The sequence below is a fragment of the Candoia aspera genome, chromosome 6, assembly GCF_035149785.1.
Source record: "Candoia aspera isolate rCanAsp1 chromosome 6, rCanAsp1.hap2, whole genome shotgun sequence".
Classification (NCBI taxonomy): domain Eukaryota; kingdom Metazoa; phylum Chordata; class Lepidosauria; order Squamata; family Boidae; genus Candoia; species Candoia aspera.
This window is the reverse complement of record NC_086158.1, coordinates 89,470,251-89,488,216: the sequence shown is the minus strand read 5'-3', so window position 1 is coordinate 89,488,216 and position 17,966 is coordinate 89,470,251. Positions and strand designations below refer to the sequence as shown.

Here is a 17,966-nt window from a genome sequence, read left to right as displayed (position 1 = left end):
CCACGAAAGTATGTCACCTCCCTTCCCATCCAGGTGGTGTTGCTGGTGTCTCTCTACTGACTGGCCTTGATGTGAACCACCACAAATCTCTAGCCATAATAATGCAATTCACATTCCATCGCAACACCCCCTCCCATCTGGCGACAGAGTCTGACCTATTGATAAGGAAGGAATGGAAGATGCTCCGATAAGGGGTTCTGTGAACCTTTTGATTGGAGGAATCTGACACTAGTATTAATAATAATGCCCAGCCCTATGGAACAGTTTCCTCTTAGAATCAACATTCCAGAAATTATTCAAGACAGTGGTCTTTTGAAGAGCATTTTGTACTTAGCATGTAGTTAGTATGTCACCATCCTTAATAGTATTGTCAGATTATGCTGCTGCTGCTGTGTAATATTTTATAGCTAATTAGCTGAGTTTGTTACAAGCATTTTTATCATTTTATTCTATATTTTTTACAATGAACATTTGATTTTATTTGGTGGATATTTTATTGTTCACTGTTCTTGTAAACTGTCCCAGGTTTGTAGTTGATTTGGCAATATACAGGTATGAAAATGGAAAGGTACACATATAGGAAACGATAGTAAGAATAAAGCAAAGGATTTCTTGAGACTATGTTCACAATAAAAAGAATCAGTAGACCAGCTGTTCAGGGAAGATGGTAATATTTAACTCCTGTTTTGGTACAATTTTCTCCAATTAGAAAACATGTGTTCAACCAGGAAACTGTGAAGAACAGGATGAGAGGTCATTCAGACTTTTTACTTTTGAGTTTAAATATCTAGGACATTGTGAATTGCATTCTGGAGTTGTGGAGAAACCAACTGATAGCCCAGTTGAACACTTATTTCTTATCTTTCAGAAAACCTGGCGAACCGAGAGTGCCACATGACTAGAAGAGAGTAGATGTTCCTATCTCCAAAAAAAGGAGAAAAGGAAGATCCAAAAAATTACAGGTGAGTCCCTCTGACATCAGTCCCTCTGGGAAGACTGCAAGGCAGAGCATAAAGAAATCCATCTGTAACCATCCTGAAAATTATGGAGTAATTACCCTAAGTCAGCAGAGATTGCTTATGAAAAAAATCTTATTACATTAACCTTATCTCAATTTTGATCACGTAACTTCCTTAATAAATTGTAAGAGCAATTTTGACTTAATCAAAGCATTTGACAACGTATCCCATGACATGTTAATTAGCAATCTAATGACATGACAGTTAAGTGGATATATAGCTGACTCAAAAATTGTAATCAAAGAAGTTTCTCTTCAAACTGCAGAAAAGTGTGAAGTGGGGTGCCACAGTGATTAGTCTTGTGCCCTCTTCTTGTCAATATTTTTATTAATGACTTGAGGAAGTAGAGGATGTGCTTACTGAATTTACCGAAAAATAAGTAATGATTGCTAGACATAGCCTCCCAACAGTAAGAGCACTTTGAGCTTCCCTTCGTTAGATCTGCTCAAGCATGTCTGGAATGTTTTAATTCGGATCAAGCAGCGGGTTATATCTGAAGGCCCTTTCCAACTCTGTGGTTCTATAACTACAGAATGTAGGAGTTGGAAGAGACTTTGAAGATTATTCAGCCCAATTCCCCTGCCCAGTGCAGGAAACCACAACATCATCCTTGACAGGTGGCCATCCAGTCTCTTTTCAGACACCTTTAGTAAAGGAGAATCCAACACCCTCCAAGATAGCGTGTTCCATTATTGGACAGCTGTTATCGGTAGGGAGATATTTTCTAATGTCCAGCTGAAATCACCTCCTTGTAATTTAAATCCGTTGTTCTTGACTTCTGGAACAATGCTGCCCTATTTTGTATATGACAATTCTTCTGATGTTGCAAGACAATTGTTATACGGTCAGGACCAGAAATATTGGAACAAGGATAACTGTTTTGGCATTTGGCCTCTGTACACCACCACACTGAAGTTGAAAGCAAACCCACCCAGATGGGAGCGAAGTCAGGACTTTCAGCTGTTAATTCAAGGGGTTTGACAAAAGTGGGGCACTAACCATTCAGGAAGTACAGCCAGTGGCATACACACACACCCAACTCAATATCATTATCTTTCTTTCCAGTAAGTACTTTATAGTTGATTCGGAGATACATCTCAGATCTTTATCTTCACAATCAGTTAAGAAATTAAAGCTGAAAAGAAATTGGGTAATTCAGCAAGACAGTGAAGTACTCTTAGTTGGCTACAGGAAATGTTTGGAAGTTGTTCTTTCTCCCTAAGCACTGTAGCTGCCATATCCACTGTTTTCTTTTTTTGAATCTGTAAATAACTGCACATAAATAGTAAGGAAGCATTCAAATTCGTAGAAAGATGCTGCATTTAATTTTGCATCATGTAGAAGTCATGAAAAATTCTATTCTCTTAGGGATTCATGGAAACATACAATTTGACTGGGGTGCCTAAACTTTTGCATACAGAGGCATGACGTAACAGGTATCAAAATAAGTTTGGGCTTCTAAAATTCAAATCATATAATGTTGAAAACCTTTCAAGATTAAACCTAAACATTTACCATGAAAAAATCCTGGTGGAAAAAATATCCCTGAGATCCTATTGGTTGGAGAAAATACTTGTGTATTTTTGACACAACACAATCATCTTCCTGTTAAAAGAAAAGCATTCTGCACTATATGAGAAGTCAGGAAACACATTGGGGAAAGCATGCCTCCACTCCAATCCAGAAACAGCTGCTGCTCTGTTAAGTGTTCAGTTCTGGTCACTCTGCTGCTCTTTGGAATCTCTGCAGCATAAACTGGTTCCCGGTTCCCTCTATGAAGATCAACAAAGCTACTTGGATTCAACTCAATCTTCATTTATATATTGCTTCATTGTTGGTCACCATGGGCAGAGTTTTAAAGAGGCATGTATTTGAAACCAGGGGATGTGGAGAAGAGTCCAGTATGTTACTAGCAGATCATATTGCATTTTGGACAATCATCTTTGCTCCTTAACCCAAATATCTAAAGCATGTAGGGTTTTTTTTTGTCCATTGCTATACATCTTCTATTCATAAACCCTGCGTAGTGCATTTATGCTGGTGAAGAGTTCTTTAATCTTCAGAGCTTTCTCCCTGAAAAGATTAGCTTGCCATAGATTGAGAAATTACAGCTGTGCCCAACACATTCTACTTAATCATAATTGCATTTTCTAGCTACATCGTGAAGATGTAAAAAGATTGTGATCAATGAGCTATTAAAGGCTGTGTTGACCACTGTTCTTGTTATTCATTTGTAGAGCATAATAATGATTTTTAGTCTTTTAGAACAATATAATAGTGATTTACAACTAATTAATGATATACCTCCATGACATTTTAAAATCCATTGTTATTTCATCTGTATTTTGCCTTTTTATCACTTTTTCTTGTCTCTTTTTTGTTCATTTACGTATCTTCTTTAATATCTAATTCAAATAAAAAAGAGGCAAGTCAAGGAGTTTAAAAGGGATGAGAACTGCTGTGAGGATCATGGTCTTGAAAATCTTAATTTCAGTAACTCTCAATAAAAGCCATTTTGGATATATGAAAGTTCTTTTATTAAGATAAGAAGCACCAGTCTCAAAGCTACAAGTGAGGCTCCTTTTCCCACAGCACACCTTAAATCCATACCCATCTCCCCCTCCTTTGATCTTTACAATCCTAGTTTCTCTTTCAGTTTTACACCACCTGCTCTCACTCCCTTTCCTACCAGAAGGCCCCAGGCACTGGTAAGGTCTCTCGCCTAAATATTCCTCAATGGTTACTTTAGAATGTGAGGCTCTCTTTGCCTTTGTTCTTAAGCAAGCTAACTTCTTAGCTCTATTCTACATTCCCCATTCCCCTTTCTAACCAATTCTTGTCCAGGGAGTGGATCCGGTTGCCATTAACTATTGCTTCTGGATTCCACCCTGACATACTGAACCCCCAAAAGAGAGACTTTCCCTTCCCCGACAGAAAAGAACAATGGTATACATAAAACATGAGAATTAACTGAAGGAATGAGCATATAAACTTATCAAACAAGGTCACTTTGGTTTCTCGGGATACTTCTCATGAAACTGCTTTACTAGAAGTGGTGTGAGAACGTCCTTCCTGTCTACCCACTCGCTGTGCCCTTTCAGAAAATGTTTCCATTGGATTAAGTATTGTAATCCCCCTCAATGTTGTCTGGTGTCCAAAATGTATTGGCCCTCAAAATGCTGTTCTCCTTCGATCATCATGGGAGCAGGAAGTGGTGTGTCAGGGTGCCAGTGCTCTGAATCTTGGACTGGCTTTAGGAGGCTGCAATGGAAAACAGGATGAATCCTTCTCATATTCTTTGGTAGTTGCAGTTGTACAGTCACATCATTAATAATACTGGGAATGGTCCAACATACTTTGGTCCTAATTTTTTCAAAGGTTGGGTGGATTTTAGATATTTTGTAGATAAATATACTTTCCTCCCCACTTTCATGGGCCATTCTGGTGCCCTCTTACAATCAGCATATTTTTTGTAATCTGCTTTTGCCTCTTGCAAGGCTTTTTCAATCATTGGCCAACTGTCTGTCATCTGTTTAATCCACTCATCCAACGAGAGGATTTTAGTCTGCTCATTTGGTAGTTCTGGAATGGCTACAAAGTCCTGACCATTTGCCACCTGGAAAGGGGTGAAACCTGTACTTTGATGCACCGCGTTGTTGTAGGCCACTTCCGTGAACAGAAGTAGGTCTACCCAGTTGTCTTGTTGATAATTAACATAGCATCTCAGGTACTACTCCAATATCTGGTTCTGTCATTCAGAAGCCCCATCTGTTTCCAGATGATGGGAGGATCTTAAACCTTGCTCCACCCCAATCAACTTTAAAAATGCCTTCCAGAACTTTGAAGTGAATTGGATCCCCTGATATGTTGAATAAACATCTTAGCCAACTGCCCCATGGAGGGCAGGCTGGCACATGGGATGAAATGAGTTTGTTTGGAGAGTAAGTCTGTTACCACCCATATGACCGTTTTCTTCTTGCCATAGCAATTTGTTTCCATGGCCTGGTGGGGCTCGCCACACTGTGCAGTAGCCCCCAAGATTTGCCCCCAACACGTTGGGGGCTATGGCACATGTTGGGCAACTGGCCACATAGTCCTCCACATCCTTACGCAGGGCCAGCCACCAAAACTGTCGCCTAACCAAATGTAGGGTTTTCACGAAGCCAAAGTGGCCAGCTGACTTCATGTCGTGGCATCTCTCGAGGATTTTCTTTCGCAACACCCTGGGAGTATATAGTTGCTCACCCTTCCACCACAGCCCTTGCTTTTCTATCAGAAACGTTTTTTCTTGTAACCTTTTTGGGGCCATGGCAACTTTCTGGCTTTGGGTGACCACCATCATCCCCAACTGGGAGGGTGAGATCACAGAGTCCACCACCTCTTCCCTCTGACTGTTATGCTGAGGCAATCTGGATAAAGTATCAGCTTGCTGGATCCATCTCAATGTCTTTATTAGATACCCAATACCCCAGGTAATCTAAATGCTCTTTGTGGAATTCACACTTAGATAATTTGGCATATAACTGATTTTTCAATAGTCTTTTCAGCACTTCTCTAACCAGCACCACATGTTTCTCCATTGTCTCGCTGTAATATATCATCCAAATAGACCAACACCAATATTCCCTGATATAGGAAGTCCCTCGCTTGGGGGAGATGGGCGGTAGCAAAATTTGAATAAATAAAGTCATGTAAAATCTCGTTTATCAGGTGCATGAAGGCCCTAGGGGCCCCCTGAAGCCTAAAGGACATCACTAAATATTCAAATGACTCCAGCTGGCAATTAAAAGCAGTTTTCCACTCATCCCCTTCCCAGATGCGAACCCTGAAGTACGCTTCTCTCAAGTCCAGCTTAGTAAAGATCCTCACTCTTGACAGATGGGCCAGCATGTCTTTCATTAAGGGGATACTTATTTGAGGTGCAAGCAGCATTGGGGCCTCGATAATCAGTGCACAGTCTCAATGATCCACCCTTCTTGGTCCTGAAGAGGACCAGACCAGCCGTGGATGATGAAGCAGGGCGGATAAACCCTTATTCCAGATTTTTGTCAATGAACTCCCGCAACACTTCAAGCTCCTTGGGGGTCATGGGATATAACTTGGCTTTAGGCAATTCCGCCCCTGGGATCAATTCTATTGCACAGTCTGACTTCCAGTGGGGTGGAAGCTGATTGGATTCAGCTTCCCCAAATACCTCCTTTAAGTCTCTGTACCGTGGGGGAATACTGGCTCCCTCTTCAGTAGCTGCCCCAGCCCATGCCTCTGCTAAGGGCCCTGTCACTTCCATTTTGGTGCACAGTTCCTTTGGACAGTCCCTGGTAACTTCCATCAGTGAAAATTCTACATGGGGCTACCCTTGAAGAGTATCTGGAAGCTTCAGTTGGTCCAAAATGCAGCTGCGCAAACAGTGATGAGTGCTCTGAGATCAGCACACATAATGTCCTAACAGTCAGGAACCACGCTGAGACAAGGAATAGGTCTCTAGTGCTTTATTACTGCTACATTAGACAGAAAATCCTAACAAACTGAAGAAGCGTGGGAAAAACCCAGACAGATAAACCCCAAAGGTTAAGGTGGGTCTGATCTGTGTCTCTTTGAATGGCTGCTTAACTCCTCAGTACTACGCGTTTTCCCCCCTGGATAGAGGCCCCCTCCTGCTCACCATCAGTACTCATGACACATAACACCTTTACTGCACGAGCTGCATTGGGTTCCAGTTTGCTTCCGGGTCCAATTCAAGGTGTTGGTTATCACCTTTAAAGCCCTACATGGCATGGGTCCAGGTTACCTATGGGACTGTCTCACCCCCATTACATCAGCCTGTCCCACCCGATCGTGCAGAGAGGGCATGTTGCAGACCCCGTCTGTAAGAGAATTCCATCTGGTGGGGTCCAGGAGGCGGGCCTTGCCTGAAATAGGGAGGGAAAGAGCCATTCTTGGGGCTGGTTGATTCCCTAGTTCTGCGGGGACCAGTTTTATGCCCTTATGGTTTGAATTAGATCTGCCATGGCTTGGATTTTATTGCATTTTATGCTGACTGATTAATGGTTATATTTATGATTTTATTGAAATTTTAATTTTTATTGTGAATCGCCCAGGGTCCCCCATGTGGGGGGGATGGGCGGTGATAAAAATTTGATAAATAAATAAATTTGCCCTGACTTCCAATCCACATACCCCACTTTCGCCTGCTCAGAGGGGAACGTTTCCTCAAACTCCTCCATGAATCCCTTGACATTGGTCAGAAAGTATGCAAGCTGCTTAGGGTTGCCACTGAATTTGATGGTCAGGTCTCTGTCTCCAAATGGCTCCACTCTCCCTCAAGTTGCATTTTGCCAGCTGTGACTCGTACTCCATGACATCGGGATGGTATCACCCCACAACATGGATGGCCTTGTGCTCACCCTGGCTCAGCTCCTTCTGTCCCTTGGGTAGGTCTGGTCCTTCTCTATCTGGATGCCAGTCACTGCTGTTCTCGCCTAACTCTTCTCGTCCCCCATAGACATTCATTTCTGCTCATCTGCCACCTCAGGTGCTGGCTCACACTACAGCAATCCCAGGATGTGATTAATGGCTCCTTGCATGGTAGACATGTGTTCACTTAAGGAGCTCACCTCCTGTTCTAGGTGGTCCACGCATTCCTTGGACCGAGATCGGTGGGGGGGTGCGCTCCTCTCCTGCATGTTCACCCAGCAACCCGGTTTGAGTTCTGCTCCTCCTCCAACATCCAAGACCCACTGAGGTTTGGGTCTCCTTTGGGTGCTGGGTGGCCATTCCACTCCGGACATGCTCCGATACCGTCCTTCGTACTCCTGTCTGTTCATGGAATGAATCAATCACTGCAAGCCAAATAGAAAAGTTAGGGAAAGTTTTATTTTTTAATTTAAAATACTTATAGACTTCTCTTCTGGCAGATATATAAGCTGGCTAAAGATAACTCTGAATATAACTTGGTATAATTTACAAATGCAAGACAACAAAATGCAATAAAACAAAACCAATTATAATCACCCAACATTAAGCAAACATGATATAAATAAAATAGCCTACCCAAGGATAAAACATAACTAATTCATTAATTACAATTCTCCACATATTTTCTCAAAAAAACCCACTTTCACTTGTGGAAGGAAGGAAGGACGGACAGAACCTATTAAGGGACTCTTAACGGGAAGGGAATTGAAGACCCCAAAAGGCCTTTCTAATCTGGTTTCCATCTGAGCCTTTAGTTCTCATTATTTTATTATTGTGTATTTAAGAACTAAAGAAGAAGATCAGATCAAAGGCCTCTCTAGCTCAGGATATTCACTTTAGAACTCAGAAGAACTTAGTTAATCCGCAACAAAGGCCTATCAGGAAGGAAGATAATCTTTGGGGCCTGACAACATATAAGTGTCAGGTCAGGATTATGGTGACGCACCTGTCAGCAACTGTAAACACACACGCTCATGTACTTCCTTCTCCCTCCTCACAACTAATCCAAACAACCTTTAATTTTCAGACACAATTCTTCCCTCAGTTACTTAAAAAAAATAATACAATATATACCATAATTACCAGGAAAAATAAATCTAGCACTTCTGAACTCTTTCCCCAAAGGGGAAAGGCAACTTCACAGCCTGCAAGCTACTAGCAAAGATGTCAAAAGGATTTAGCTGTAGGCCAGAACAACAGAGCAATTTTGCAGCTCTCTCCTTAACTTGTTACTTCATCCTCTTGCCTCCAGAATGTGGCCCAGGTTTGCACAACAACCTAGGCTAAAACCTGGTTGACTAGTTTGCAGCTAGGCATATGGTACAAACCTTGCCAGTGTGATTTTAATAGCCTACGGTTGAAGAAAACTTGGCAATCAATAAACCGTGATGGACTATGCTCTTCCTGTCCCATTTTAATTCTCCTCCCTAGCAGATGCCCATCAATTTTGGAACAGCCTGTCCACGATGGTAGTGGCCTTTAGCATCCTGATCCCTGTCGGATAGGGCCCTCTTGTGTTTCCGGGAAGGCCAGGCCAAATGCCCAAAGGCAAACTCAAATCTAGCAGGCCAAAAAGCAGCCACACCCCCCCCCCCCCCCGGTTCCTGCTCTTCAGCATCTGGGGCCAGAAGCAGCTGCTGCACTTCGCCGGAAGCCAGGGTGGCCTTTCAACACATCCACCTTTTAAGGCGCGATGCAGCACATCCTGCAAAGCGGCCTTCACTCAATGCCCTCGCCCAGCGGCCTTCACTCAATGCCCTCGCCCATCTCAAGGGTCCCTTGCCAAAGGCGGAGCACGCAAACCTCAGAATCAAGGCTTACCATGAGGCTGTCCTGTGTCCAGCTGGCTCTGGTTAACTGGGAAAGCACGACCGAATAAGCCTGGGTTACCTACCTCTTGCTGCTGATTTTGTCAAGGGTGTGCTCAAAGGCTCCCCCCTTACTCTGCAGCTTCGAGTTCGCCTGACATTCTCTGAAAGGAGGCTGGCTCGGCAGCGGAGGAGCAGCTCTACGTTTTCAGACCTCGGCCCGCATCGCCCTCACCTGCCCCAAAGCCTCCCGCTCCCTCCACCTTCCCCAGCACGCTCCTTCCTTCCGGGCCGTCCTGGCTCGAGAAGCCCGTCGCGGGAGCGGACTGACCCCGGCCAACCACTCCACGCCTAACCGGGCGAGTCAGGCCGAGCCGAGCGCCCCCGGGTCACAGCGGCCTCCCGCCCCGCCAGTCCCTTCGCGCTCCGCCGGGGCGGCAAGGGCCATCGGCGGGAAGGCGCTGCTCGCCCTGGCTCGGTTGCAGGCCGGCCGCGTAACGCAGCCGGGCCAAGGAAGGGACGCTCTCGGCCCCGGCGGGGAGGCGCCTCCCTCCCCGAAGCAGAAAAGCGCGCGGCGGCCGCCTCGCCCAGCTCAAGTCACGCAGGCGCAGCCCCCGCCTCTCCGCCCGCGAAACGCGGCGCTCCAGCGGGCCCTCGGGCGGCGGCGGCGGCGGCTCCTCTTTGGCTGCCTGGCCGCGGAGATCTCGCGGTGCTGGCGGCCAGCCCGGGCCTCAGACGCCGCCTCCTTTTTGTGTCGGGGTCGGGGACTGTGCGCAGTGGAGCGGGCGGGGAGGCGCGCCGGCACCAGGCGAGGAGGAGGAAGCGCCGGAGCCGCAGCGGCCGGAGGCGGGAAGGAGGAGCGCGCTGGTCTGCCTTCGCCAGCGCCGCCGGAGCCTCGCCCAGTCCGATGTGCCTCCTGCGGCGTTGGCGGCGGCGCTGCTGCTGAGCAAGCCGACGTGCCGGCCGAGCCCTTTCCGCCTTCTGCAGTCCGAACATGGCCACCCCAGCAACGTGCACCCGCTTCACCGACGAGTACCAGCTCTACGAGGAGCTCGGCAAGTACGTCGCCCGGCCGCTCCGTCCTTCCCGCCTGCCCGGCGCAGCCCCCGGGCAGCCCGGGGACCGCCGCGCCTCGCGTCCCTGGGGCCCTGGACCGGCGCCGGCTCGGCAGCCCGCGGTCGCCCTTGGCTTGGCCTGGCCTCCCCGCCTGGCTGCTCCCCGGGGCTTGGCAGCAGCCCCCCTTTCGCCCCCTCGTCAATGCGGTCTTTCCGCAACTCTTCCCGGGCAGCCTTCTCGCCGTCCTGTGCCCCGCTTGGCTTGCTCAGGAGCAACGCTGCCTGCGCCTCTGTAGTTGCTGGAGCGAGCTGGAACTTCTGCCGCCGCCGGGGGCGGAAGGGGCTGCGCCGCGCCGAGCGGAGGCAGCGCGAGGGGCTCAGGGGAGCCCCGGCCGGGGATCTGCGGCACCGGCGCCCGCTCGGGGAGCTCAGGGTTGGGGAGCTCATTTTCGCGCTCCGGATCTGAAGCCAGCCTCACGGGCTCTCGCTGTCGCCTCTAACTTCAAGACCCCCCCCCCCGGCCCTTTCTGCGTTACAACAAGGAACATTGCTACGTTTCTCCGGCATCAGGAGAAGCTCTCTGTGTCTCCCCACCTCCGTCTGAAACATGCACCGCTTCTGTCTTAAGTATTCTTCTCATAGATGCCCGCTATAGGTGAACAAATAGTGTCTAGGGAAGCAGTTAGGGCTATCCCGGGTGCATTTGATTCCTCCTCATTTTGCACCAGTCCGCGCATCTCTTCCCCTTGGTCTTTGGAGCCACATCTCCGGGTGGTAGACACATCTTGTTCCTTGTGGTGGTTCTTTTTAACTTCTATGCAGGAATGGAAGCAGAAGGATAAAGATGTCTCTATCAGGGCTGAAACTGGCAAGGTGGCAGCCACTGAGTCCCTCCCTAGAAAGAGCCCCTTAAACGCTGGGCCCAAGCAAGCCAAATCTAGAGCAGAGCTGAAGTACTTCGGAATTCTTTTCCTCCCAATAGGCAAGTCCACTGCCGGCTTTAAGACTTAATTTTTGTCTGTGAGAAAGATTCCAGCTAGCGGTGCCATGTCTGGCTTCCTCTCTCAAGCCAAGCCAGGCTCAGGATCAGAGGCTGACTGTCTCTTCTGCCATACCCATCAAACTGCAAAGCAGCTCCCTCAAGGAGGGGGTGGGGACAATACTTTCCTTGCTCTGTTGACTGGCCCCTCTTTTCAGGGTGCTGTTCTTGCTCTCTGAGCACGAGACAAGGTGGGGATCCGGTTTCTTCTCTGAAAAGAAGAAACGTCCACCCTGATACTACTTTTGAGGAGGCTGCTTTGTGGTAGCTTTTGCTTGTCTGTCCTAGAACTGGGGCTACCCTTGCTAAATTTGGATTGACTGTGTTATAAAAGGACACAATAAATACTAGTGTATCAAGGCTCTTCCCCTGTTAGAGTAGGAGTATTTCAGTTCTGCAGACAGGGATGCTAGAATACTGGAATAGGAGTGACTGCGACAGGTTTTCCCATCCATTTACTCTGCTGCCTTGGAAGTCCTGGTGCTACTATCCCAACATGTTTGGAGGGCCCTGGTGAAGAAAATGAGTAAGGTAAAGAAAATGAGTGTAAGGTATTACAGTAAGCTAACATGGGGCTGCATTCATGGTTAATCAAATTAGCAATAGTCACAGAACACACTGAATCATAATATAATCACATTACTTCAGTTTCTGTAATACATTGAGCCACAAACTACATATTAGTTTACTGTGATGTGCAAGCCCAGTTTCTGGATGCAAGGTGGTTGTGGGAAGCCAGGCTGGAGCCCAAGAGTAAATAAAGTAAATAAATCTCTATCGGGGAAGATCAAAACTTGTCAGTTTTTTTACCCATGCTGGTTATTTTCCAGGCCATCTATTTCTTGGAAGCTCCTTCTCCTTTACTAATAATTTTTATGTTCTGTTTTTAGTTATTAAAACAATTGAGCTTATCAGTGTCTTTAATTAAATATCTTGACAGATTTAATCCTTCATTCTTGATTCAGTTTCACAGGATCAGCCTTTCCGTTTTTCTTCTAGGGGTGCTTTCTCAGTGGTACGGAGATGTGTGAAAAAAACCTCATCTCAGGAATTTGCTGCAAAGATCATCAATACCAAGAAGGTATCAGCAAGAGGTGAGTATCTGAGCATTGCTTTTGATCAAATTCCTATACAGGATAATTACAGAGAATTGGTTGCAAGACTCTTAATTGATGTAGTGCGGCAAATGTGATCGTTGATCTTGGAATTAGTGTTACTTTTGGCTTTGATTTTGGATTGTGCTGCCTCAAACTTGTAGTTAAAATGGATTCATTTTCTTACTAGATACTAAAGTCTGGAACATCATGTACTGGTGCTTATTAGTGAGCATCTAACTAACTACCTAATAACTCAACCTATTAGGGAGTCGGTGCTGTACAGAATGCGTTATGTCTGTCTTTGGACTGACTCCTTTTGAACTCACTGGGGCTTAGTTCTTTTTTATAAGAACTTTATTAGAATTTCAAAGTAGAGTTAAAATATAGAATACAGAATACAGAAAAGCTCAAATATGGCGCTAAAGGAAAAAAAAACTAAAAGTGCAGGAATAGCAGGAAAATATAAGAAGGTGACTTCTGACCCTCTCCAATACAGATATAAATGCTTATTATACAAATTTAATCTCTTACCATTAGTTATACCTTTGCTAACCTTATTTCAATAAAAACAAACAATCATCAAAACTTCTTTTTTGTCCATTATCAGCAAATAGTCCAAAAGTGGTTTCCAAATAGAAACAAATCCAGTCACAGTATTCTCTCTTATCAATGCTGTCAATTTTGCTATTTGCACCACCTCCATTAATTTCACCATCCATTCTTCTCTTGTGGGAATTTTGCATCTTTCCATCTTTGCGCACATAAAAGTCTTGCTGCTGTTACCATGTACAGAAACAAAGTCTCATATACTGGGGCTTAGTTCTGAGTAAGTTTGCAAGGAGTTGGGTTGAAAATGGCCCCAAAGATTACAATAGGCCTCTCCAATTCAGGTATATTTTATTTTACATTTCCAAGCCTAGAAGAATGTTGGAATCAGAAAGAGAAGGAATTCTTAGAGGAATTATCTAGGACCCTTTAAAGGTGATGTCCTTAAGCTGTTGATATTACAAGCAATACTGTTTTTGTGTTTTTGTTTTTAGTTTGGGGATTTGGGGCTTGATTTTGTAGCTATTATTTTGTATTGTGATGCATTTTTCTGGCCTGGAAATTTGACATGTGAAAAGTCTGCTGTGGAATTTATGAAGAACTAAAAGAGTAAATCATAAAGTCTTGTTTTCAGGGATGTTATTCTTTGCTTACACTTAGCTATAGGTTACTAACACACAACAACAACTCATTACTTGAATACAAGTGTGAAATGGTAGACATATGATGCCTAAAATGATGTATTCCATGATGTTTGTCTGCTCATCCAAGACCTCTGTTCATACTTGGTGAGGCACATACGCTGTGCAACCATGCTGCTTTGAGTTAGAATTGCTTGTGGTGCCATAAAATGTGTAATAATTAATCAAATTGAAGTACAGACTTTCACTTTTTGGTGGCTTTTGTAGCAAATGTTACTATTCTGTGTAATTATCCACTATGTATAATGAAGATATTTTCAGTGAAGCCAGGTATTGATTTAATTCTAATCAATGTGATATTTCTTTACTCATTTTCCAATTGTCTTAGCTGTTTTCAGGTTTCAGTGCATCTAGCTGATGGCATGCAGTACTTGAACTAAAGAGTTGTATTTGTTGCAATGTTAATATTATTGTCTCTTCTTGTAATTCCTCTATGACTTCTATAATTGCATCTTCAATTCAGAGACTTCTCAATCTCCCTCCCCCTCCCCCCTTCAATAGTATCAGCCTCAGCCTGTTAAACAACAGCAGTTGCCTTGTTTTGATTTGGCTTAATAGGTCCAAGCCAGGAAATTTCTTGTTCATAACATACATTGGACACGAATTTGAGGAAGGGGTGTTTGCTTCCCCAGCATGGGGAGAATGATGATCCATTAATGCTTTTTCCACCACTGTAGATGGTAGAAAATCAAAGACCCAAACAGGTGCAGAGATGGTAATAGAGGAAACACAATAATGTGTGTTTGCTTCCAAGATGGTCTTTCTGTTTCCTAATGCAAAATATAGATTATCATTATTTTTATTTATCACATTTGTGTCTTCTCATGGCAACCCTGTGAAATCAGAGAGACATCAGTTGGCCTAACAGACCTAGTTACCTTAATGTCTCAGTGGAAATTTGAACTTCCCAGTCTAACTTCTGTTACATCAGTCTGGTCCTTGGTTTTCCAATGGCATTTTGGAAGAACTATGAAGCAGTAATTAGTGCAGGTAGTACGGTGCTGCAGTATTGCTTTCTCTGACATACTTTATTCAAAGAGGTTTATTAGATAAGAGAAAGAATAACAGATTACAGAAAATAATGCATCAAACTTCATAAAAAGAATAAGTAATTTTATCTGAGTTGCCAACAAATTTATGCAACTTTGGGTGTATGATTCCAAAGAAAAAAGAAAATATCTTTGGCCATAGATAATGATGTAAGAGAACTAAGATGTAAAGTTAATTAAGTTTTTTTAAAAAATTAGTGGCAAAAGTATAACTGTTGATCCAATGGTTAGTGTCTGTGAAGAGTGGAGAGTTGGGATTGACTGATTGTAAGATGGGACAGTCAGATAACTTGGTTTGGGCTTCTACAGATTGGAAGTAGCATTTAATACTGAATGGGGGCAGCTCTGAGTGCAAAGTCAATAGCAAACAGTACAAATACTAGCAGTGCCAAGAATCATGGGGTGTTGTTTTTTGGTGATGATAGGAGATGCTGCCTTTGTTTTTGCAGATGATACATAAAGGCAGCTGGATTACATGATAAAGCTACCCAGAGTTGTAAGGCAGCAGATATAAAGGAGTGATAGGTCTACAAATGACCTTAGCATCTAAGTTGATTCATAATTACAAATATAACATAAAAGATGGAACATCATTATTTGCCTCTGTCAGGAAAAACCATGGGTCAGTTCTTGCTACTGCACATCTGTAAGGAAAACTATTCAGCATGTATTCCTATTGCTGCTGGTTCTGCTTTTGTCTTCTTCCTGTTGGGTTCAAATTATTGGTTTCCCTGTTATGTAGGAAAATGTCTGAAGTTAGGCTTTGCTTTTACCATATGTTGTGTGCAACAAGATTGTCAAACAAATCTGTTCCTTGTGAATCACCACTATGTAGAGATGACAAAACAAACCACAGTACACCCCCCCAGTGAATGTGCAGATTGTGATAAGAGTGTGAAAACTGTAAGAAAAAATAATCTGTCAATTGTCATGACATCTAAATCATGAGATAAGAATTTAAGTGCCCAGACAACTATTGAGCTGCAATAAAATATGGGCCATTATCACTAGCCAAGTAAGTAATAGGCAGTCTAATTATTCTACCTGTTTACACTGATTTTAGGCTTGATTGTCTAGACAACATCAGTGATAAATTATCATTCTTGTGCAAAAGATGGTGGATTAATTCATTTCAGCATTTTTGATGTAGGATAGAGTCCTGAGCATTACATATTGAACAGAAGAGAGCAAAATAGGAAAATATATAAAGCCAGAAGGATAGCGAGAGAAACCCTTTAGATCTCTGTATATAAAGAACCTCAGCTGGAAAAAACAGAATCTGGCCGAGTATGTAGGATCAGATATAGCTCTGGGTGACTAAGAGGTGTTTAGTTTCTCTGGTGCTCCAGAGCAGCAGTGTGAGTCAAGACTATGACTAAATACTCAGCTTAGAAAGTATTGGAGCAACAGTAACACCAGCTGCAAAGTGGCAGTGAGATCTCCCCACCTCATCTCTTTCTTTACAAATTCAGGACTGCTTGTAAGAAAAGCTGTGGTGCAGTATTTCCTCTAGCTAGCAAGAGTTGGCCTTGATGATTACTGCTTCCTTTAAATTTCTGCTTTTTTTACTATTTCAGTAGTATCCTGAGTCACGTGTTATAGTGTATGCTTATGTTCTTTCCTTTAACGTGTGTTGGCCCTCTCCTCTGTGAAATAAAACTGGTTTAGAGTGGGGCAGCTTACATTTCTTAGTACATACTTCTGTTGGAGCCACGAGTCTTGAAGCTAACAAGGACACTGAAAACAGAAGTGAATGTTTGCTTCATTACCGGTGTGGCAGTTGTAATCTTTCCTTTGTCCCCTGCTTTGATTTGCTCAAGATTAGTAGAAGCAAGGCTGAAGAACTGCTATTTGCTGCTGTTCTGGTAAGGAAAGGGGTGGTTTGGTGGAAGACCTGCCTGAGCCCCTTCAGCCTTGCAGCAGATCCTTGCTTCCTCTTCTCTGAATCTCTCTGCCTTTAATGCAAGAGGTAGAGTCTTGACTTGGATGGAGATAATACCTTGAGTTGTAAAGCATTGCACACTGCTGAATGTTGACATGGATTTAGAGCAGTAGCTGTCATGACTGTGACTTTAGACCAGAATCGATTCCATAACTGGAAAAGAGGTGTTGGATTTGTTTCTGGCACCACTTTAGTAGAGAAGGGCAGGCTATTAAATTGTTTCTGAAATGTTTGTCTGCTGTTGTAGCTTTTCACTTCATGATGTCTGTGCTGAAGTCATGTCAGTTTTCTTAGCTATGGTTGAGAGTAACTTCTTTCCATAAGAAGTATTAATAGAACATTTTCAGACTGAACAGAATTAAATATGCTGATTCTTTTTTGTCAAGCTTCTTTGCTTAGCAATCCGTGGGCTACAGGCCACACTAACATCCCATTTGAAGCCTCTGCCATGCCAAGCTAATGCTCTGCTAAAATTCATGAGAAAATGGCTGAATTTAAATAGTTTGATATTTTTTTACCTCCAAAATAATGTTAGGAGGCCTTTGGGAGGGAAGATGGTCTTCCCTCTCCTCCCATTCCCAAATTGGGCTGAAATCAGGCTGCTGAAATTTCAGAACAGTGATGCAATTTTTGCCCATTTTGGGAGTGAGGAATAAGTGTGGTTAATTCCCACCCTTCCAGCCAAGCTTCTGTTCCCTTTCCCATATTTAGGCCAGCAAAATAGGCAAAAAAAATTTCCCTCCCTCATTCTTGTTATATAACCACATTACCTGATGATCCCTAGTATCCTGCAGCAGATCAGGGTGCCCAGAAGGGAGCAAATAGGAAAATAGTAGACCAGAGGGCTACTGATCTTCGGATCTCTGTAGGTAAAGAACCTCTGCTGGGAAAAATGTGGAATCTGGCAGAGTGTGTAGGATCAGATATAGCTGTGGATGACCTAAGAGGTGTTTAGTTTCTGCAGCGCTCTGGAGTAGCAATGTGAGTCAAAACTATGGCTAAATACTAGGCTAAGAAGTTGTGCGCCCCTGGCCTAGCAGATGGGCTATTGGAAGCAAAGAGATGTTATTCCGATTTCAGTTTTTTATTGGATGTTCAGGCTGTTGCATTTTTTTCTTTCTTTTTCGCCTGAAAGAAAACCACTCTTATTAGTGATTTCCAGCCTTAAGCCTGGAGGTACAACTTCCCTGCTTGGTCAAGTTGCAATTAAGCACCCAGTTCTTGATGTAATTTAAT

General features: G+C 43.9%; 2 protein-coding genes across 20 annotated transcripts in view; one reads left to right on the top strand and one right to left on the bottom strand.

Annotated features, from left to right (window-relative positions):
• ZSWIM8 (zinc finger SWIM-type containing 8) overlaps nt 1-17,966 on the bottom strand; it is a 746,829-nt gene that overhangs the window by 400,572 nt on the left and 328,291 nt on the right. The gene's annotated exons all lie outside the window — the stretch shown is intronic.
• The window catches only part of CAMK2G (calcium/calmodulin dependent protein kinase II gamma), a 170,464-nt gene continuing 162,645 nt past the window's right edge, over nt 10,148-17,966 (top strand). For all 19 annotated transcript variants that reach the window (XM_063307645.1, XM_063307660.1, XM_063307653.1 and 16 more), the window contains exons 1-2: nt 10,148-10,360; nt 12,395-12,489. In XM_063307645.1, coding sequence (XP_063163715.1) covers nt 10,296-10,360; nt 12,395-12,489 — 160 coding nt within the window. In that variant the 5' untranslated portion in view covers nt 10,148-10,295. The remainder of the gene's footprint in view (nt 10,361-12,394; nt 12,490-17,966) is intronic.